The sequence below is a fragment of the Thunnus maccoyii genome, chromosome 23, assembly GCF_910596095.1.
Source record: "Thunnus maccoyii chromosome 23, fThuMac1.1, whole genome shotgun sequence".
NCBI classification, from domain to species: Eukaryota; Metazoa; Chordata; class Actinopteri; order Scombriformes; family Scombridae; genus Thunnus; species Thunnus maccoyii.
The window spans coordinates 3,852,988-3,876,598 of NC_056555.1; the positions used below are offsets into that span (position 1 = coordinate 3,852,988).

The window sequence follows — 23,611 nt, forward strand, 5'->3', positions numbered from 1 at the left end:
CTATCAGATGGATTGTCATGAGATAATACAAGTATTTGTGATCCCCAGATGATGAATTGTAATAATTTTCCTTTATCCCTCAATTTTTCACCTAGCACCATTGTCAGATCAAAATTTAAATTTTCCCAATACTTTGGTTTGCTGATGATATTCACATTGTGTTTAGCACTAATTAACAAACGTTAGCAAGTGAACACAGTCACATGAATGTGGTAAATGTTTTACCTGCTAATCATGTCACTGTTGTCATTGTGAGCATGTTAGCATGCTGACGTTAGCATTTGACTTAAAACTCCACTGTGCCTAAATACAGCCACAAAGAACCACTAGCATTACTGTAGATTCTCAGTCTTATTTTACCTATTCACATAGCCAGGCTAGTTGTTTCCCACAGTTTCCAGTCTTTATGCTAAGCTAAGCTAATCGGCTGCTGGCTCTAGCTCTATATGAGATATGAGACAGATATCAGAGTGGTATTAATCTAACTCTCAGCAAAACAACAACAACAAAAAATGTATTCCCTGAAGCATTGAACTCTCGCTTTCATTGGTAATGATATTTACGCGTCATGACACTATTCATTACTGCTATTTACAAAATGTGTTAATTTGTGCATAAATAACAAAATAAAGGTATAAGCACAAATCACCCACTCCTCCTTGAGAGAAAAACTCTCTCGGATATGTTTAGATTTCCTTTCAGCAAAACAGCAAATATGTAATTCAGTCTAATAATAGACGTCGTTCAGAAACAACATAAATATACCCGTTGGCTTGACTTGAATATAAACACTACAGTATGAAACAACTGGGCAGTGAGCAGGCCTGGATTCACGCAGACTGTGGAGTTAAGAATAGGGACAAAAGTGCTCGAAATGTGGTGGTTTGTTTTTATCTGAAGCAAAATGTCAGTGGCCTCTTGGTGCTTGCTGTTTCCCTGTGGGGATTTTTTTACCAGCTCTGTTTGTTTAAGCAGGCTGCCCTTTTCCTACTGGGACGGTAGGGATCATTGACACTGACTTGCTTCTGTTTTTTTTTTTAATACAGGAGGCCACTTTTGGAGCGAAGTGGGGAGGAGAAAATAGAGCGAGGCCCCTATAATGGCTTGTTTTCAGGCTAAGAGGTCCTTTGTGTGCCGTTCGTCTTCCAATTTGGGGGCTAAATGAGCAGTTAAAGCCGAGACCCAGTCAGTGTGTTAAAGTGGTGAGGTGCAACCCGCCCATGCCTCTGCTTACAACTGCTGAATAAGATGCTGCGTGGCATCAACATCAGCAGGAGTGCTAATGTGTGATCTGAGTGTTTGTGTGTATTTTTGTGGGCTTGACCCAGGAGGAGGCTGTGCTGAGAATACGGTCATTGTTTCAGCAGGAGGATGACGGCCGGGGCCACAGGCCAGACCAGAGGCTTTTCTCCTTTATTAGAGCCAGATGTCTGTGTGGGGAAAGGCCTATATATAAAAAAAAAGAAAAATAAGGCTGTTCTCTCATTATATGTCTCCCACATACACACATGTGTACACATATGTACACTAATAATACTTCAAAAACGACAAGAGAGGGAGGTTTGCAGCTCAAATATCCACCAAAGTGTTCCTTGTAGGAAGTGTCTGTGGATTTACAATCTTATTTTCATAGACTGGGTTATCATTCCTTCTCAGTTATCCTGACATTTTGCTGACCAGCTTCATTTTAAAGATGCATGGACACAGATAGATACAATTTTATAGTGGGGTGGAACTGGAATTGCAGGTACAGCTTACTTAACTATCAGTTTGGAAGTTCAAAATAACGTTTTAATCATGGGGAGCAGGAAACATGCTATGAGCAGCTATCTGTCAGACATATAACTTCTGTTATATGTCTGCAAGAGCAACTTGTGTATCCATCTTTATAAAATTCACTAGGAAATTCTCGCTCAAATTTTGTGCAATGTCCACTACTGCCTCTACTCTTCTCTTCTGAATGTGTCCAGTACACAAATGTGTTGTCTCCTGTGAACCTCTTGTGCATGTGTTTGCCTGTATACACTACTATACTACTATAGAGAGAGGGGTAATGAGTGTGAATGCATTTAATGGTTAAAGCAGAATAAATGCCAGCCACAAATATTTTGTAGTATCAAAAATGGATCTGCTATGATGAAAATGGATAATAACTTTAAGTACAGCAGTTGAAACTTGAACCAGTAAACAGCTCTAACATTTACAATAGACAGTTTTAATTAGTTTGAATGTAATCGTAATAATGTTCCACAGTAATAGTTGATCTTCTTTTCATATTTTAAAACTGTGTCTTGTGGCAGGGCTGGATTTACCCTCTAGTAGGGCCTGAGGAAAAATGTGAACCCCCCTTTAAAACCCTCTCTGTCTCTGTGCTTTATGTACTATATTACAGGATTGCTGTGCGGTAATTTGAGTGATCACAAATACATTTCAGAATATGTATTGTGCATCAAATAATGAATTTGATAGATTCTGATACAGGACCCCTCTTCAAGACTTATCACACTTAATACTTTCTTATATATTATATGATAGCGCTTAATATTGTAATTCTGTTTCTCCACATTGTAATTCTACAACATGCCACACCTCTTATATGTCTGTTGCTCTGTGGATTTTTCCTTTTTTACAATTAAAATGTTTGATTTTTGTAGAGATTATCCTTATCTGAATCAAGGGTCCGCAGACACATAGTGTCATACTATCTGTTATGTAGACTGCAAAGTCCTCTTAAACAAATTAATGATATTGGGCTGTATAAGTAAATTTGACTTGACAGAGCCTCAAGATAAGGTAAAGCATGGCCCAGCTTCAGGTCCTAATCATGTCAGTTGCTATTGTGCTTTAGAAGTGCATATTTACATATTCTTAAACAAAGTTACAATTAAATTACCACAAATTAGTCCCCAAACACTAAACATTCTGGTGCCCCAGGGCAAATGTATTGCTTTAGCCATGTGTGCACGAAAATGCAGGTCTTAATACCAGATTCTGACAGGGACCCTCTTCAAGACAGAACCTCAAGTTGCTTGATATAGTTCTGACACATTAGCACTTTCTCTACAAAGAATCTGGTGAACCAATTGTGACAAAGGTATGTGAGACCCCTGAATTTTTCTTTAAAACCAGAGTTTTGTTAAACAACAAAGATATGCAGCTTTCTTCACAAAAATGTCTCTTTTACTTTGAAGCTGGAGTGGGTGAGAATTTGCAAAGAGGTGTAAAAAACAAATGGACTCTCTTGCTCATCAGGATGAGAGAGACAGGTCAGATGTTGTATCCGTCCCTCCCTCCCCCCTCCCCCTCCTGTATAATGCTTACACAACAACCTGTAATCCAATTCACAGCGTGATGGAGAGTGCAGTTATTAACCTTGACATTGCTTAGCATAGCTGACATTAATCACATTACAGTATGAGATATAGTATCTGATTCTGTGATGTGGGCAGTAGATTGTTGATATGAGAGCAGCAGCTAGTTCTCATGTACTGGTTGGGAGCTGGGGGGGTGCAGTCTTCCCATGGGTTAGTGAAACAGCAATGATGTGTACTGAACACTGACCGTGGATCATTGAGGCTCTCACAGCCATTTTGGCACCAAATGTTTGACAACAGGAAATGGAAGATAACCCATAAATCTCTGATGAGCTCAGACACAGAAGAACAAAGCCATGGGCTGAAATGTACCGTACGTCCTTCAGAAATGAAAATGCTGTATCGGAGGCAAGTTGTGAAGGAAGAAATCAACATGACAAAACAGAACTCTTAAGAACAGTTCAACTTTTAAAATGTCCTAAATTGTTCATCAGCCCAGAAAAACAAAATATTAAATCTATCTCTCTTATTTTAATCAACAAAGCATATTAAATAATCTTTTGTTATTGCTGCTCGCAGCAATGCTTCATAAGACAATAAAAACAAAAATAAGCATGAAGACAAAAGGATCTTAGTTTACAGAAAGACATGTTTGGTCATCGGAGCAGGGGCTTTGTGGGTGTGGCCCTGGGTGTGTCCACTGAACCCCTGGGTGGGGCATGGTGGGGGCGCAGCAGGGCGGGGTTATGGGATCCAGTGCCTTTAACCCTTCACAACCACACAGGCTGTCTCTTTTCTTTCAGCTCAGGCAGACTTGTCACTCACAGCTGGTGTGCCCAATCACATGAGTGCATCTTGTACCTTCCTTACCACATCCTGTGGCTCAAAGTGTTAAGGATGCTTGGTGTTACAGGCGATGATTTATTTAGCACTTCCATATGTCACTGCTGCAGCAGGACTCAGGTTTCACAGGGTCCTTGGGGTGTAAAGCAAGAGATCCCTTCTGCCAACATATGATGACTGAGACCAGTGACAGAACTTGTTTCCTTATAACTGTTGGCTGAAAGCCATAGTTACAGTTGTGGAGGTCTTGAAAGTGAAGTCAGTAGCCAACTTTTATGGGGCGTCCTTGAGGTGTCAATGAGCCGGTTTCCCTCTAAAATGTATGAATCTAATGAGGGCAAGGGTGTCAGGTGCTCACACACCGCGCTGTCAGAGCAGCGAAGGACATGAAATGTGTTTTACAATTTGACGGAGTTTCTCTATTGATCAGGGGAAGGGGGAGATAAGCTTAGCTCCCACAATGCATTGGGGTCAGGGCGCGTGCGAGGCCGCTGTTTGCTTTGCAGAATCTGAAGCAGCCTAATTTGTCAGCAGTTTGTTTAAACATGTAGGGAACATCATCAGGAGATCTCTCTTCAAGTCCGTCCTCTGAGGATAAGTTCCCCTTTTAAAACCTTGAAGACCTGCTTCACCCACACATTTTAGTCTTTGCATGCGTTTGGTCTGTTCACAAACATTTTCATCCAATCATAGCTCTCTGTGTCAGCCACAGTTGATTGGACATTCTTCCCCTTATGCCCAGACAAGCACACATTACCTTTCTTCAGCATCTGTTTATATGTCAAATTCAGACCCCACGCCTGCAAGGTACGAAGACAGTTTTTTAAATTTGCTTTTGAAAAATTCCACCCTTCACTCATTGTTGCCTCTTCTTGAACAAGGCAGCCATTCCCAGAGTCCCAGCTCTGTCCTCCGTTAGTCCAGCCGGAGGTAGCTGGGTGTAGAGTAGTTGAACATGAGGAAGTCCAACTTGTAAAGCTGGTAGAGTTGGATCTGCTGCTGAGTGCTGATATTGCTGAAGAACTGGGCTGCCATGGCATCCGTGGTGCGGGTGGACTTGGCGTAGCTTGGGAAACGCAAGGAGTCGCCGACACCCACCAGCCGCAATACGTAGTTAGCGTCCTCCTCCAGCGTCTCATATTTACCCACCAGGTCGTAGTGGATGTGGCAGGGGTGGCAAAGCTGGTAAACGGTCTGCCAGTGCTCGTTGAGTGGGCCGTCGCGCTGCGTGGCTGGATCCACCAAGTACTCAGCAAACTCCTTGAATTTAACATCAGCACCGTTGATCAGGGCATCCTGTGTGGCGTTCTTGCGGTAGCGCCGCACAATTCGGGTGCCAAAGCGCTTGTGGAAGGATGAGTTGTACTTGAGGGTGAACTTGTTGCGGTATGCGGAGACCAGCCTCTCGAAGGGCTCGCGAACAAAGAGGAACTTGAGGTAGTTCTTGAGGCGGTGGTTGATCTCGGCAATGCTGTACTGGTTCAGCGTCTTAAGGTTGGAAGGAACATGGGCTTCATTGGAAGGGATTTCCATTGGGTCACTGTGGAAAAGAGGCATGAGGACCATAAGGACCAATGAAAAATATACATTCCCATCTTTCTATCATCACAAACATCCTGTGTATTGATGTCAGGCTGCAGCAACATAACTCCCCTTTTCCATATTTTTGTGTGCAATAAATGAGAGCAATAAACCCATCAAACAGTCTATCACATCTAGACTCACCTGTATTTGCCTCGGCCTGTGAGCACCATCATGACACGTTTCCAATTGGTACAGGCCACCTTGGGGACATAGCAGTAGATAAGCTCATGATCTTCATCCACCACAAGGTGTTTGAGGTCTCCTGGTGTAAGGACTCTCCGCTTACGGCTGGACGCACTGTAGACTCGACATGCATCCACTACCTGATCCCTTCGGGTCTGGTGGAGGACAGCTGCTCCTGACAACTCCGGCTGGTCAGGGAAAGACAGAGATGGGGAGAGAAGGGGACATTGCAATGAAATATAAAAGAGATGCTTTTCTGAGGAAGTCATCTGAATCTGGGGAGTTTGAGACCTTCAGCCCTTGGGTGGCAGTGATTTTAAACAACAGTATACTGTATACTGGCTACCAGGACATCCTTTATTTATTATCATTAATAATTGCACTTCTACTTTGTGTCCTTGGTAATCAAATTAGCTTGTTGGCTAACTACTGGCAAATAAAGTCAAAAAGTTTCCATAATGGACTAATAACAATGGACTCCAAATGTATTTCATAAATATATATATGGATACCACAGTATATTGTACATACTGTACTGTATATTACAAATATAATAAATCCCCATTGATGAAAACTATATTTTGTCCATTTTGTTTGTTGCTGGGATTTGTGACACATTTACTGTTTTTTACTTACTTACTTTTTTATTATATCTCTAAATTCATTTGTTGTCTTTACACCTTTTTCTATATGTGTTACTTTATCATTTTCTTGGCAGGGTAAGAAAAATCGTACAGTGCCAATAAAGCACTCTAAAATGAGTGAAATTAACCAAGGAAGAAAGAGGGAGAGATGAAGGGAGAGATAGACAGGAAGACTGGCAGACAGATAATGAGAGGGAGTGTTATTAATCTCAGCCTTTATTATCATACTCATCTCTTTATAGACTCTATCTTTTTTCCCTATCTGCGATAGAGTCGCTCCACAGACTATGATGGAGATTAGTCCATGGGTGTGGAGGAAAATAATGATATTGGAGGATATTACAGATATTGAGTGTTCAATATGCGCAGATCCAGTCAGCGATCATTCATCTGAGGCATATTTCATATTCACCGTGACACTGTGATGAAGTGGACCATGGCAAGAGGGAGAGGGGGGAAAAGAGTCTGAGGCAGAGAGCAACCTGAGGGCTTCACATCTGAAAAGCAGGAATGTTCTCTTATGCCTCTTGATTATTTTTCCTCTGGGTCTGAATTCCCCTCCAGGGCAGTGCCCCGGTTTCCTCACGGAATCTAAATTGATTGTACTGTGGCCTGCATCTTCACTCACAACAAGTGCGGCCTTTCAGTGCTGCACTGGCCACGGCTGAGAGGGAGTGAGAGAGCTGCTGACATGAAGTGCTAAAATAAGCCAGGGACCACCACCATGCACTATACATGAGGACAGCTTGACTAAAGGTTTGTATGTGTTTCTCTTTGAAGTCACTCTTCAACCATGTCTCCAAGTGGGCTATCCATCATGATTCAGCTTGCTACAAGAACATGGGAGGAAACCAATCCGTTACACCTCTTTATCTGATGACAACATACAAAAGCTGTTCTGTGACAGGTTCTGCACCTGTATGTCAGTCACTCAGCAAGGAAGTACCATAACTAAGAACTTCTGAAGGTCAAACATGTGACCTGAAAATATTTCAGAATGACGCCTGTAAAAGTCATGTGCCGTAGTCTGTTACTTTCTAAATAAACTCTACTACTGGATAGACATGTGGGCATACTGGTCATACGTCGATGCTCTCTGTCTGTATTTCCTTGAAGAGTCAGTAGGGTGAAGAGGAGGGAGGAAGGGTTTTTCCCACTATGAATTCCCTTTTGAACAATATTTTCAATGCTATTCAACACAGAAACAGTCTCATAAATAATTTAAAGATGTAATAAAAGTGCTCCAAAGGCCATTCACCATATGAAGTTCCCAAAACGATGGTACTTTTTAATCTTGTGTGAACAATGTAACTTTTATATAACAAAATGCACAAAATGTGTTTTTTTTCCCCAAATAAATATCTTGTACACACAACATATTCATCTTGTTCCCACAAGATAATAACCTGCCAACTCTTCATAGTAATACTGTTATATAAGGTTCTCTTTTGCTTTGATAATGTTAGACTTTCTTCATCCGTGACTTACTTACCTTAGTATTAAGTCATTTTGCTCAGAGTACAACCAGTTTGTGTTTACAGAGTGTGGCCAGTTTTAAATGCAGTTCTGGTTTGTTAAAGGGGACATATTATGCACATTTCCAGGTCTATATTTTTAATCTCTACTGGAATATCTTTGCATGACTTAAAGTTCAAAAAACTCCTTATTTAACACATACTGGTCCTTTATGCAGCCCCTCAGTTCAGCCTCTGTCTGAAACAGGCCGTTTAGGCTCCTATCTCTTTAAGGCCCCCTCCCAAAGCTCCTGAGAGCTGTGTCTTGGCTGACTTTGGGAGGCTACATAAACAAACTATAGAAGTAGGATTTCACTTCTTTTTCTAATTCTTTACTCGAAATGTCAGCTTCTCAAATACATCCGTACATGTTCGAGTCAAAATCTGACCTGAAATATACGAGTGGACAACGCAAACAACACATGGAAAAACCTTAGCAACAACCTTAGCAACCGAGGCTACAGAATGGATGGCTGTTTATGTGCATGTGGGCAGCTTGTTGGTAAGGTAGAATAAAACGTTGCAAACAATGTGTTCAGAGCAGGTTGACGCTCTGGCTTTTTCTACATATGTTCACCTCAAGTTTTGGAACTTTGATTTTTAGATATCCGACATCATAACAGTATGTATAAATAACAGAAAATCACAAAAAGCATAATGTGTCCCCTTTAATCTGAATAGCAAAAGGGGAGGATGTACATTTGGATCTTGTTCCCACCAGATCTTAACTTGCGTGCATAACATATAGACCGTATTACCACAAAATAATAACTTGTACATGCAACATTTAGATGTTGTTGCCACAAGATAAGAATATGTGTGTCCAAAATAAGGAATATCTTTGCCACTAGAAAACAAGTTGTACACACAGTATGGCTCTTATTCCCACCAGATGAAAATGAAATAGTTTAGAACCTTGGCCGTCTATTCAACTTTTTTGCTCAATTGGTTTCTTTATTCCTATATCGCTTCCGCTCTAACCTTGTTCATTTCTCTGTCATTTCAAACAGCCCTTCAAAACATTTTGAGGGACGCGCATGTCGACAAGGCATGATGGATTATGAACGTCTCTGCTCAAGGAGAGGAGGCCTCATTTTGCACCCCTCCCTCTCCTTTTGTGAGCTTCCCACTCCTCGCTATTCACGCTAACACCGATACATCAAAGCCTGCTAGGGCGTAACAGTGCAGAGTGAAAAGCAGCTCTTTGTTGATGAAAATCTCTCCTGTTTTATCCACTCTTAGACATCAGGCTACGATTCACACAAATGTCGCAGTGAGCGTGCAGCCCTCCGTCCCAGAGGAGGACAAACGCTGTAATTAACATGGGAGAAAGAAACCAAGGAAGGAATCTTGTCATCTCCTGTTCTGCTTCAGTTTTCCTCTCCTTATCTCTCTTCTTTCCACAGGATTACTTTCTGCCATTTTATCTCCTCTTCAAGCCACTCAGTCAAGTCTTTTGTGCAGTTTGGATGAAAGCATGAGAATGAGAGATAGAGAGAGAGGAGGAGGAGATGAGAGAGGCGATATATCGATACAGTCTGAGAGGAGGCTGTGATGGAGGTCACTGACCTCTGGCCATGTCAAGCGGTTCCCATGGGAGATCAGATATCATTATAAGCCTATTTGCTTGCACATTCCCACCCTAATCCCCTGCGGACATGAACTAGCAGGTCAGCATCGGATAAGAGCTAGCAAAAGTCATAAAACCACAGCTATAAAAGTAGTTAGCAGCACATCATATGGTCAATTTACTTTGATATCTTCCAATTGGTCAAGGTCCCAGAAGGGCCTCAAACTTTCAGCTCAGCAGTTTCCCTGTGCAGCTGTGCTGTGTGAGGAATTACTTAGCGTTACAGCATACAGATACTGTATATTGATTCAGATGTGAGGGTGCATGTGTGACTTTGCATCCGTTCTCTCTGGCAAACTTGTCAAAACTGGAAGAAAATTCAAATGGGAGGAGTGGGGACAGAAAATCCTTCTGCATATATTTAAACCTAATCTCACCATAAAAGTCATTATCAGTGTTGTGTATGCAAATAGAAAAACTTCTATGTTTCTTATCTCCAGATACCGGTAAGAGTTCAGGATGAGCCTATTGTGCATTCACGATGCCGCTCAGCTCTTGTTGCCTCACATTTGTTGTTAAAACGTGTGAGAAACTGATGACAGGGGAACGTGGAGATTGTGTTTCCATATTTTAAGTCTTCATTTCCTCGCCGCGGCTGTGTTATTCTCACTGAAAGTTGTTATGAGTTTGAAATATGATCTGAGAATCAGTGCAGAGCGGACTCCTCTAGACGTGACGGCGGTAATGAATAGCTTCCTCCCGATCTGCTGATGTTTGCAAAGAAAGAAAGAGACAGAGGAAAATAAGCTAGAAAAGGATTAAAGACGGAAGAAAAGAAGATCTGTCTAACTACATGCTCAAATGAAATCCAACTGGACAAACACTCTGCCATCCCACATCCCCAGGAGCTTCCAAAGCCCTAAGTTCATTCAGTGTCAGCTGATTTTTGGTACTTTCATTTATTGTAAATTTCTTCAAGAATTTGCACCACTTAAGTACAATATCAACTAACATGTGTCTGTTATTAGTTGCTGTAATTTAAGGGCGTATTATTTTAGTTTAAACATGGTACACATTTGTAAATGTTGTTTGATTTGATAAAAATGACCAAATCTGACTGACACATAGAAAACCCAAGGCCATAGTATATTGAATAATGAAGCTGCAATGTATAGTGTTGTGTGTACTATATTTAAAGGTACCCTGAGGAGTTTTTGACCACTAGTAGTGCTATGGAGCAATGATTTTATGAGGAAGTCCCGGTATTGTTTTATATCTTTTGCACCCCTGCAAGGACGATGTGTGATGCGTACACATTCCTGTCAAAGCTTTCATGCTATTCCACTGATATGGACGCTACTTTCAAACTGTAGCTAGCGAAGCTACTCTTCATTGGAAGCAGTTTTGCTACAACAACACTACACTTTAGCTACATTACAAGCTACTCTGAAAAATACGTTAACATACTGGAGCTATATCACTGCAGGTCATAGTCTCACAGGGAGATACAGGTGCAAAATATGCACAGTGTAGAGCAACACAGTTTTTTCTACAAAACTCAATAAAACATGGCAATGTAGCATTTGGTTAGTGGAAAAAATAGCTTGCTACTTGCAACTCTACTACTGGGAAGCTACTGGGAAATTTAGTTAAACCAATATGTGTTGTCTCAGGTGGAGTAACGTAGAGAGAACTCAAATCACAGATGGTACTGAAGCAAAAGCAACAGCTAACAATGTTCTCCAATCAGATTAACTGCATGTGTGCGCTGTAAGCAATTTTTATAATTTGCACAGTATTTTACTTTAATGTGCACAGTAGGATCCTGTGAAAAGCCGTGTTGTCTAAATCTCAAAGGATTATGGGAAAATATATGTAAAGTACAGTACAGTACTGTAATTCTCCTCTATTGTGAACTTTTAATTTCAGTGGATGCACTGAATGTGACATTAATTTTTCTTTTTGCCCAACAGCAAATATTTGTCTAATGCTCCTTAACAGCTTAATCTGACCGTGAAGAAATCTCAATATCTGTTGAAATGATTAATGGACTCCAAAGCTCCGTGACAGTGACTAAAAATCATGCAGAGAGATTTCTGCTGCATGTTGCAGTCGCCGGTTGAATTAGCATACATATGGAAACAGTTTCCTGTTGATCATTATTTCTCAGAACTTGAAAAATATGTTTTAAATACTGTTGGGGAGAAAATGAGCTGTGAATGCATTGTGATTTATAGCCCAGGGATTCTGCAGAGCATCAGAACACTTTGTTTCGAGACGCTGCCTGAAACATCTTTTCCTCTACGACATAAAACAAATGCTTACTCTTACAATTTAAACACTGCATCAGTCAATATTGCTATTTAGATTTTCCTCTAATTAATCGTGCAGCACTGTTTATTTTATGTAAGGCTACTCTGGTGCTGATTCTCGAGTATTTGCACTCTCCTGTCTCTGGAAGTGGCTGGAAACAGGCGGAAGAAAAAATGACTATGAATGTCTAGGAGCATTTGTGAATTTATGTCCTGTAAATATGGTGAAACCAAAGCGCTGCTGCAGAAGTTCCCCTCACTTTAATTTGATGTCGCTAATGTCGGCAGAATGCTATTTTTTTTCTGTGAAACTGCTCTTCCATTTTGTCTCCTATAACCTGATCTGTCTGCACGTCCCGTCTTCTGTTTGTGCATCAGCTTCTCTCTTTGCTTCCTAGCTCTGAAGTTATCTAAACAAAGATCAATAGGATTCATCAAAGCACCTCTCTCTCCCTCTCTCTCTCTCTCTCTCTCTCTCTCTCTCTCTCTCACACACACACACACACACACACACACACACACTGAATACTAAAGGCAGTCTGTCTCTCGGACCCTCTCTGCTTACAGACTGGCATTCATGAGAGCAGGCAGAAATAAAGCTGCCAGTGTAGCACAACTGTACCCAACACACACACACACACACACACACACACACACACACACCTGATTTTCAACTGTGTAAAGCTCTGTGCTTCACCTGAGTCTCTGTAAAAGGCAACAAGGCGAGGCCCGTCTATAAAACCCTGACAATGCTGACAGTTTATGAGGTGGATTCATCCTTTCCACTGCGGCTGGCGGAACATTAACTTTCCATAATGTCATTTACGGGCAGTCGCACCAGCAGAGGGAGACTGGGCCCCGGCTGGGACGTGCCGGCCGCTGACCACCGACCACCTGCACCCACCACGACACGGAAAAGACCCGAGGAAATGTTTCTTTACCTTTATTTATCCAGGGAAACGACTGAGAACACACGTTCTGTTTCTGTGATGCCCTGCTTCATATTCATGCAGCTCCACACATTCATACCTGGAAAAAGCTCAGAACAACCACAGAAGTCTACTGAGCAGGTTTACTGTTTGTGAAGGTTAATGTATTAAAGGAGTAGTCCACTTTTTTAGAACACTGTTGGACTCACAATTGACAGTTTTCTTTAAAAAAAAGGGGTCAAAATTGGTGCAGCAGAACCAGATTTAGATATCTTCATCTTTAATCCACGCATTCTTCTTCCTTGTCAAAACCCACAATGCAACTAAACTGCCGACAGTCTGGTCACCGATTCAGGTGTGTTATGCCTAATGTAGCCTGGAGCTACAGGCAATTTATCAGATTTCACACAGCTTCCTCTGGAGACACAAAAGGCTTCATGCAACTGTTTTCACATATGCAGTAGTACTCCCCAACACCTGGAAACACACGCCGATGTGTAAAATCCTTTAATCAAAGGCACCTCAGTGGTATTTTGTAGGGAAATGATAAGAAATTTGATGGGAGATTTCAATTAAAAGTCCAGTCATTCTTACACAAAACTTTGACTATGATGCAAAAACTATTTTAGATCATCTAAAAAGTTGTTTGTGAACATCTCTGATGTCTCTGTAGTCACAAACCAGCCTTTAACTTTTCTGAAAAGCAGCAAAGAAGAAAGCTTTAAAGCTGTGAATCTACTGATTCATGATTTTTGCAGTGATGCCTGTTACATAAGGGCCCTGCAGGGAGGCAGTGAATGGACACAGTGTGTATACAGGGGGCCAAAAGCACTGGGCTTCCCTGCAGGGGTCAACACGGCCAAACAAACACACACACAGACGTACAGTACAGTATCCATAATGTGACGCTTTTTAATTGCTGTAGGGTGTCTGTTCAATTCCTTATTGATTCTCAGCACCGATTAGTAATAATAATGATAACAATGTCATCGCTATTGCTATTTACTTTTCAGAAAAGATCTGATGTAAGTGAGTCAGCGTTGCTCATAATAGTGTGAAGAGAGTGAGAAGATATTATTTTACACTAGGCACCTCAGGGATGGTTGTCGGCAAAAGCTGCGATGAAACCCTGAGGCCTCACCTCTCCTAAAGGAGCTGTTAACAGACCATCGTAAGAATTTCACTAGCAGGGTTTTAATGGAATTTTTAGTACTTCATAATGGTCTAACTGAGGCTTTTCCACCCTGACAGGAATAAAACTCTGGGGGAAGCACTGAAGCCTTGGGAATTTTTTTGTTTGGGGAAAATGTTCAAAATGAATAGAACAACATAGCAGCTTCAGTCAAAAAGTGTGTCGTCCTAAACCCGTATTGATCCATCTGAGAGGTCAAAGGTCAGATATCAGTTCAGAGTAGCAACATAAAAGCTAACTTGCTCACAGACACTTGCATTCTTAGGACCATACTGGAATATTTGCCTCATTTACACTGATGACTGCAGTACATTATGTGAGTTGAAGGACACTATGAAGATCTTCTTATAGAGATCATCACAGTCTATTATTATCACTGGATGCAGCTGTGAGTGGGAACTGTTCTGATGAAACTGCCATGTTGGTGCATTTAGGGTGCTTCAACCATGCAATGCAATGGCATTAATACTGTATGTGTAATGGAGACTGTCCTCCTAAGTGAAGTGTCACAATAGGTCAGTTGCCCAAAAACAACTAGCAGCTGTAGTGACCGTGACCCAGAGCAGTGGTGCAGTTCAGATGATGTATATACATATGTATATATATATATGTAGACACCATCTTTCTCTAACTTTAACAACATGATCATTTTAACCCAAACCATGATCTTTCCCTAAACCTAACCAAGTGGTTTTTGTGCCTAAACCTAACCAGACCTTAACTGTGCTGTCACATCATAAAACATCTTTTTTAACAGTGATTTGCAATGGTTTTGGTCTTTTAGTTTGGACTTGTTGTAATGACCATGCATTAAGTCTTGTAGTTGGAAATGTAATAGTGACAATGATAGATTTGTGTTTGTTCATTTGAAGGTGTATGTTTTGGTATGTTTTAAGCAGATTTGACCATTAGCACATATGAAATATCATGACGGGCCCCTTCAGATTAGAGCCCTGGTGCTGCTGCTCTGCCTTCACTAGCTTCAACATCTCATGTTTGAGATTTGGCTGCTAAGCAGCAACCTTCACTGCAATGACTCTTTCTATGACACCAACAGGTATGTCCTGTCCTTGTATTTTGTCATCTGAATCTGATTTTCCGGAAAAGCAGTTGGTGAATGCATTTTTGTCTTCGGTTGCCAAATGCCAACCCTGGTATGCTAGCGTGTCCTTGAATGCACCGCTGAGAAGATTTCTAAAAACCATCCCTATCACACCTGCAGAACCATGTCATGCAACTTTGATAAAAAACTGCAATGATTTTTTTGAACTTGGGCCCTCCAGCTGACTGCTGATCCTGATATGTGCACATAAACACACATACAACATGTAAACACAGAACAATGTGTGGACACTGAACTCTGTGATCACTTCAGGTTAAATCTGCAGAAGCCTGACTCTCTCTGTCCCACAGTAACATTAAACCTGTAACCTGAGCTCAGAGACGCCGGTTTCCCAAGAGAAAGTCAGTCGGCCTGTGAATGCACCAAATCTGTGATAAACATTTACAGTGCTCTCTCTTTAATTCCTGCACATTACATTTGCAGTATCGTGTGAAAAACATGACAGAGAGACAAAATAACATTATGAAGACCGGATTATATGTGTTTACTATGTGTGAACTTGTGCTGCTGCATGTCTATAGACCACTAAGTATGTACTGTATATTTGTATGTGTGTGTTCTCATGTACGACTGCTTGTGTAAAGACCAGTGTGCCTCTGAGTGTATCTGTGCGTGTGTGAAACTGTATATCAAAGAGAAAAGTAGGGGTATAATTATAGCACCACAGACAAGATTATGACAAACTGCTCTGACTTTCCCTCAGAGCCATCAAAGTTTCTCTCTTCTTTTCTCATAAGCACTTTACCCTTTTCCTCTCTGCATGGCGTGTTTTATCCCTCAGGGAACAAAAACCACAGAAGAGAGAGGAGGAGAAGGAGAAGAGAAAAAAGTGAAATAGAGGGTTACTCTTAACACTTACAGGCAACTGAACTCTCCCCGAAAAAATAATTTGAATTTTACAGGCTTCATTACCCTGAAAGGATGTCCTGTGATGTCAGGAAACTGCTAGAAGGTGAAGGTGATTGTTTTTCTGTTGCCTAACCCAAATACATGACTTCAGGCATTTTCAAATAAGTCTAGTTTAGTCTGGTTAAAAGGGGCTGTGGTTGCTTTTCCTCTTTGGTACGATTCGTTTGGGCAGATCTGAACACAGCATTGGTACCAAAACAACCGCACCGAGACCCTTTAGAGGAAGTGTTCTTGATCCAGTCATTTTGAAGTGGTTTGTTTGTGATGGAAATGTGAAGTGAATGGTCTTGATCTGACCTGACTACCTGCTAAACAAGTCCCGTAGCTAGGTGTGCTTTGCATGCTGGGAAGCAGATGAGCGAAATCAACAGTTGCTAGCAGCTAGCCGGAGAATGAATTGAGAGCCGACCTGGACTAACGATGAAGTACATTGTCTTCTTGATATTAAGCCAGAGAATCTTCTTCAGGACCATCTTACTGTGTTTACATTCTTGTTCCCGCCCCAGAAACATCTGACCAATGAGAGGATAGAACGTTCTCATCTGGCCTTTATTGATGCATTTTGATTTATTGATTTTATTCTGTGAAAAGAAACTCAACCACGCAGAAAAGGCAACTAGTTTACCAACTCATCAACTGATTCAGACCAGAACAAAACAATAAATGTTTGAAAATGTCCTTACTCTCTCTAGGCATGACTTTTTCATTTAAAGTTCCCCTCCACTCAAAAATATGTTTTTCTTCTCGCTCCTTCAGTTGAATATTTGAGCTTCACTGTGCTGAATGATGGATGTGCAGAGTTTGTTTTCACATTCATCTGCTGAAAGTGGAAAGTTTCTCTGTGCTCACTGAAAATCAGATTTTAATATTCAACTGACACAAGCGTGATGTGGAAAGCCTCCAGTGCACAAACACTGAGAATGGACTTTACAGTGAAGTAGGAGACATCTTGTGTCCAGCAATTAAACTGGACACAATTAAAAGGAAACATATTTACATATTCATAGATTCTTTAACTTTTAATGAGGGAGAAGGAGCAGATGCCATTTTAAGGATTTTTAAGTGCTAATTATACTTTTTTGTGGGAAAAAAACATATCAGACACACATTATTGTTCCAAGCAGAGTATTTTTATGTGTCTTAATACGTGTCAGGAAGGGATCTTTAAATATGTTTTGGAACTCTCTTATGCCAAATTAGATAATCTGATTCAATTTTTCAGTTCATAAATCCTTTGGTTTGTTAGGTGAGCAACGCATGGCTGAGCAGAAAAAGTATCATTCAAAATGTTTGATTGACAGCGATCTTTTTAAACTCCTCTGCAGCAATGACTGCTGAGAACAAAAGGTTAAAAAATACAATAGCTGAGATATAAAGTTCATTCAAACACAATCTTCCTCAGCAGATGACAATTTCAATGTCAACTTTTAGGTCAATATGGATGAAAAGTCCTTGAGGTGGACATCTATTATTTAATGGACTAACTCTAAAATAAAGTCGTTTTTTAACATCAGTCTGTGCAATAATAAGTGTAAAAAATTTGAATGTCTCATTTTGTCATTGTGACAATTTTATTTCATTATTGGATTTATCATTTTGACAGAACACACTTTGTTACTTTGTTTAGAAAAATCTAAAGCTTGCTGTTTAAAGACCATTAATCACTTCTTTCTTCTGAATGTTACAATTACAGTTGTTGTTATTACTTTACTGTGGTGCTTAATCAGATGCTCATTTACATTTTCTTTTCTTTTCTATTTCGGAAAGCATTTTCTGAACTGTCCTTGTCATGACTGGACCTAGTTTATTTAACACTGAGGTGAACAATTCCCCATGCGAAGGGGAAAGCAACAAGTTTTTGACAAGTGTGGGCATGATATCCAGGGGAAAAACAATTCAAACCAAAAATTTAAAGTTTATAAAAACTGGGTATTTTATAATGAGAATTTGTAACAGAACGATGAGCTTTCTGGAGAGAGATACATGAGGATGACGAGGATGCAAAAAAGGTCCACTGTTGTATTTGAACCAGATTTGAACTGTGTGTATTGTGTCGTTCCACAATGTAATTATTCCATGATATTAAGAAAACATGATTGTAATGTCAAAATCATAAAACAATTTCCCTTTGATCATAATGAAACAAAAAAATCTTATTCTCTGCGGCCTTGTGCACTATACAGTCTCTTCTCTCTGCACAGTTTATCTTCTCAGCGAGCAAAACAAAGCGCTCGACTCCTCTAAATCCCTTTGTCTCTCTCCCTTTCACCTCCTTTCTTCAGCCCTGCTCATATGCAGCCTCCAGAGGTAGACAGAGACAAAAAGAGTAAAGCCTCCTCCTGTAAATCCCTTTGTCTTTAAACCGAGAATGACTTATCCAGCTTCCCACATACACGCACACACACACACACACACACTCATCTTAAACTCACAACCACAGCGTGTGGCTGTGCTCTGGTCTGATGGTTTTACAGCAGAGCAACACTCGAGACAGCTGCTTTGGCTTCTTTGTGGATGAAAGGTGCGATGTTGCTTTCAAGTCGGTGCCAGTCTCTGCCGCTCTGTTCCTGCATAATCAGGGAGGGCGTGAGGGGAAGCGGGAGTGGAACTGTTGCCATTATATTGTTAACATAATTTATATAATTTCTTTACTTTTTCCAAGACTGATATCATAATTGAGCATGTATTTAAGTTGCATTTGTTATTTATACATTATTTCAGTTAATGTCTCAGCTCAAAGTTATGTGCAAGTCTCATTGGGCTACTCATGTGTGAGGAAGACTCTTAAGCAAGCGGGCAGCAAGCATGGACATCTTATATGCTCCGGTGAAAAGTTTTATGCTGGTCACAATGGACTTTAATTTGATGTGAACGGATATAAAGAAACCTCTGAAGACTCAAAGACTATTCGCTTTTTCTTAGCATGCAGCCAACGGGTGTTTTGTTTGCCTGTATTTTACTTTGGTAAAACGTTATTCCACATGCTGAACATGCTATTGTTTTATGTTAAGCTAATATGGTCTAGTTGGTTTAGTTTTCACAGTGGATTTGGAGAGAAGCCTTCAAATAAACCAGTAGCAAGAAAGCCACTTGTGTCTGCCTGTGCTTCGAGGGAATTATAGTAAGAATACCGACACACACACACGAACACACACACACACCCAATTGAACAGAAGGGATTGTGGGGTTAGCAGGATATTTGCAGCTGGTGAAACATCCTAGACAGGTATTATCTGGTGGCACAGACACATGGAGACACACTTTCCTCCGTTCACTGAACACATTCATTTATAAGGCTCTAAAATTATCCCTCTCTCCACAACATGATGCATAATTAGAGTGTATTTATTTTAAACCATTTCCAATGATAGCTGTTGGTTGTCCTACCAGGACTGATGATGTGTTTGTTCCTCTCAGACTGCGTGATCAAACCCTCAAGATCATGAGTTCTGGGTAATAATTGAAAGATCATAGATGCAGGCTGATTTGATTTGAGTTTCCTTCATAGTCTTTAATATACAGGGTGAGAAGGAGCGTTGTCAAGCGTTGATTCACATCATCATGTGTTTGTCACTCAAACAACTACGACAAACAGAGTGTTGGAAAGTAACTGAGTACATTTACTGTACTTAAGTGCAATTTTGAGGTAGTTGTACTTTCCATTTGATGCCCCTTTATACTTCCACTCCACTACATTTCAGAGGGAAATATTGTACTTTCTACTCCACTACTTTTATTTAACAGCTTTAGTTACGTTTCAAATGAAGATTTGACACAATGGATAATATAACAAGCTTTTAAAATACAACACATTGTTAAAGATGAAACCAGTGGTTTCCAACCATTTTGGCTGTTGACATCTTACAAAAAGCAGTGCGACTCCTCAGATTTATCTGGTGACCCTTTGGAGGGGCCCGACCCCTAGGTTGGGAACCACTGGACTAAACTAGCTAACTGTATATAAAGTAGTTGAAACTAGTTCCACCTCCACCAGCTACAACAGTAACATGCTGCTCTAACACTGATGCTTCAGTATTAATAATCTAATGATGTCATATATAATAATATATCAGTCAGAGGGACCAAACTTACTTTTCCTGCAATACTTTAACCACATCAAGCTCATAACACTTATGTACTTTTACTTAAGTAGGACTTTTCATGCACTACTTTTACTCGTAATGGAGTCTTGCTGATTTGGTACTTTTACTCAAGTAAGGGATCTAAATACTTCAACAACATAGCAGTAACCATCATTTCACTTCTGTGTGTACATCAGCATAGACTTTTTTACTAAGAAAGCCTTTTTAACGACATGTGTCCAAAGAGTATTTCCTTTTCAGTGAGCTTTATGAGATCCTTCCTGCATTGTAATATACTATGGGAAAGCTAAGCAGAGCCAAACACCTTTGCCCTTCAAGTTCTCAAAGGTTCAGGTTATGGGAAGCACCAGTTTACAGGTCATTAAGTCCTGGTAATGGAAAAACACAGTTTGGAAGTGTCAGACTGATGGGTGACAAATCAAAGGAAAAACCTGAAGAAATGAGTGTAGAAACAGGACAGGTGTAGATGCTTCAGTTCAGGACACGAGGGCTCATTGAATGGTTTGATGAGCATGAAAATGGTGTGAGTCATACAGTATATTATTGCTTTCACAGTCATTGGATCTCAACTACTGTGAATTCAACACCTTTGGGAGATTTGAGAGGTATGTTATAGTGGATAATCAGACTGAAAAGAAAAAAACGGGGCATGTGTTGGTTGGGGATGTTGTTTCAGTTACTGTCGAGACATTGACATATGATCCAGAAAGTCTGAGTGGTGTATCAATGAGTTTAAAAGCTTATCAGATGCCAAAACACTGCTCAGCATTTTATAATACTCTGAGGCAGGGCTTCACAGCTCTTGGTGGCATCAGGAAATATGTAAATACAATTTAAATTAAAACATTTAAGGATGAAAAATAGGAAAACATACAATCATTGGCCAGTACAGAATGTAATGCTCACCATAGCTGCACCCAGCTTCAACTTGACTAGACTTCTAATTAGCCAGAGTAATTGAATGAGTAATTTGCCCAAAAAGTCACTGTAATCTTTTGCAATTTAAACCTAATCCTAACTGTGACCTTAAAACGCAAACAGAATCACAGATCCTCAAAATGTCTTCATTCCGGGGGATTTTCCTCATCTCTCTACCCCTGTGAGGACATTTGATCCTTTATATATAACAAGAGAAACACAGACTCCATTCCATTAGTGCCCACATTAGCATTGAGTCATCCCTCCCTTATACAAACCCACAGTAGGACCTTGCACAAATCTGCACATTATTTTCACCAGCCCCAGTTCTGATCTCTGAAATAGCATTTAACTGTGAGCCAGGCTCTGGCTTGGTAATAATGGTGTCTACATGCCTCTGTGAGCCAGCCTGTGATTACTGGTAGGAAGAAAAAATCATTTCCATAAGGAGGAAAGATTAATATAAAATGAAGGAACAGAAGGGAAAGTGGTTTCCTTCCCTGTATTTAGATGATATCTGATCATGTGTGTGGCCACATCAAATCACCTCTCCTGTAGGTTTATTGCATTTGGCAAAACACTGATTCTGATTTGGGGACTGGGGGCTTCAGTTTCACTGTAATGTAGGGTAAAAATAGCAAAGACTATCTCTGTGCACTTTTCCAGGCCTCAAAGACACCTCGTCCCTCCCTACTGTACCTTCAGGCCTCAGCAAGTTGGAAGTCAAGCCTTAAACTGAAGACTTCATTCCAAAATGTTGTTTTTTTCCTCTCTCAGTCTGAGTCTAAGGTTTGTGATCGTAAGAAAACCACAGAGCATGTATTAATTGCACGTAAAACATTCTGAACAGAGAAAAAAAAGGAGTACAGAGTGGAGAGAGGGTGGAATATTAATGGGGGGTAACAGAAAGAGGGTTATGGAGGGTTTATTTGGGTATTTACCATAAGACACAACTTTGAAAAAATGACTTTCAGAGTCATTTCAGCAGCAGCTGATTCCATGCACTCAGGACAGCATTTGAATGCAGCACAGAAGAAAAATAAGTAAATGACGAAAAACCTACAGGCCTCTACAGGCATGAATGTTTGTCTCGTCCTGTACTTGTGAGGACTGTGCATTGACTACATTCTTTAACTTCCTGACACAAAGGTAATGCACTATGTTTTTAGCAGACTGGGAACAATGTTACAATGCTGTTCTATGTAGTGGTGAATAAAATAATCGACCCTTTCTAAAATTTGAGCCACAGCCTCTCAACATCTGGTCTTCAAAATAGTAGACTGCTAACACTCAACATTGTGTATGTTAAAAGAATAGTCTAATTAACACAATTTATCTTATGTGTTTAACATGCACATGAAAAGAGTGGGAAAACAAGAATTGCGGCTTCACTGGGAGTTACACTGTGAAATATGTCTTGACAAATAACTGTTTTTTACGTCCTCCAAGTACTTCTATACAGTGTCTCTGGCTATAGCTGCGGTTTGGCTGGTGGTTCCACCCTCTCTTTGTTCTCTCACATCAAACCGGTCTGCTGCCTCATTTTCTACTGAATCAGAAGACAGGGAGATGCGAGTGCAGATTTTCAATTATTTCTAAGCTCTTTTGTTCTTCAAGAGATGAATAAAATAAAGCGATGTAGAGTTTCATTGTGCTACCCTGCTACTTCGTGGAAAATCTAGCTTGCTACTGGAAATGTTACATGATTTTAGAAGTATTTATGTCACCTGATCACTATTGTGAATTGTGATTGTGTTGGAGTTCAACTAGTAGCATCACTACGTGTAGCGTTGCCACTCTTTAACACTGGTTCTCTGTAAAGGGAAAATGGAACCACACTTGGCAACGTCACAACATCGACATGACACAACCTCAGAAAGCTTAGGTCTAGCATGTAGGCTACTGCCTCCTAAAACCACATTGTTGTTTTTGCATTACTGTTTGTGTACAGATTAAACAAAGGAGATACCACATACTACTACAAGTAGACTTGTTTGCGGAGCTAGGCTAGCTGTTTCCTTCTGCCTCCAGTCTTCATGCTAAGCTAGGCTAGCTAACTTCTGGTTCCAGGGGATTGATCACTCTTCTTATCTCATTTTAGGAAAGAAACCAAAATAAGCACACTTTCCAAGATATTGAACTATTCCTTTAACTATTTCTTCAAAGCACCAATGCTATTGCAGGCCCACACTAATTATATCTACTGTATGGATGGTATCTGTTGTATGTTCTCATCATTTTACAACTATGTTGACGGGCCATTTTCCCTGATATTCTGTTCATTCTTTTAACTTGTACCATTAGATTTCCCTTAGTCCTAAAAAAATGTCAAAAGTGGCAAAATGGCAAAAATGTCCTCACTCTACAGGCCTACAATTCAGCCTGCTTCTCACAAGGACAGAGGTACAAGAACACACACACACACACACACACACACACACACACACACACACACATACACACACACACAGGA

At 40.4% G+C, this 23,611-nt stretch overlaps 1 protein-coding gene across 2 annotated transcripts in view; it reads right to left on the bottom strand.

Annotated features, from left to right (window-relative positions):
- Window positions 1-2,177: 2,177 nt before the first annotated feature.
- chst11 (carbohydrate (chondroitin 4) sulfotransferase 11) overlaps window positions 2,178-23,611 on the bottom strand; it is an 87,557-nt gene continuing 66,123 nt past the window's right edge. For both annotated transcript variants that reach the window (XM_042402562.1, XM_042402563.1), the window contains exons 3-4: window positions 5,883-6,112; window positions 2,178-5,697 (exon numbers count right to left, since the gene is read on the bottom strand). In XM_042402562.1, the coding sequence (XP_042258496.1) occupies window positions 5,073-5,697; window positions 5,883-6,112 (855 nt within the window). In that variant the 3' untranslated portion in view covers window positions 2,178-5,072. The remainder of the gene's footprint in view (window positions 5,698-5,882; window positions 6,113-23,611) is intronic.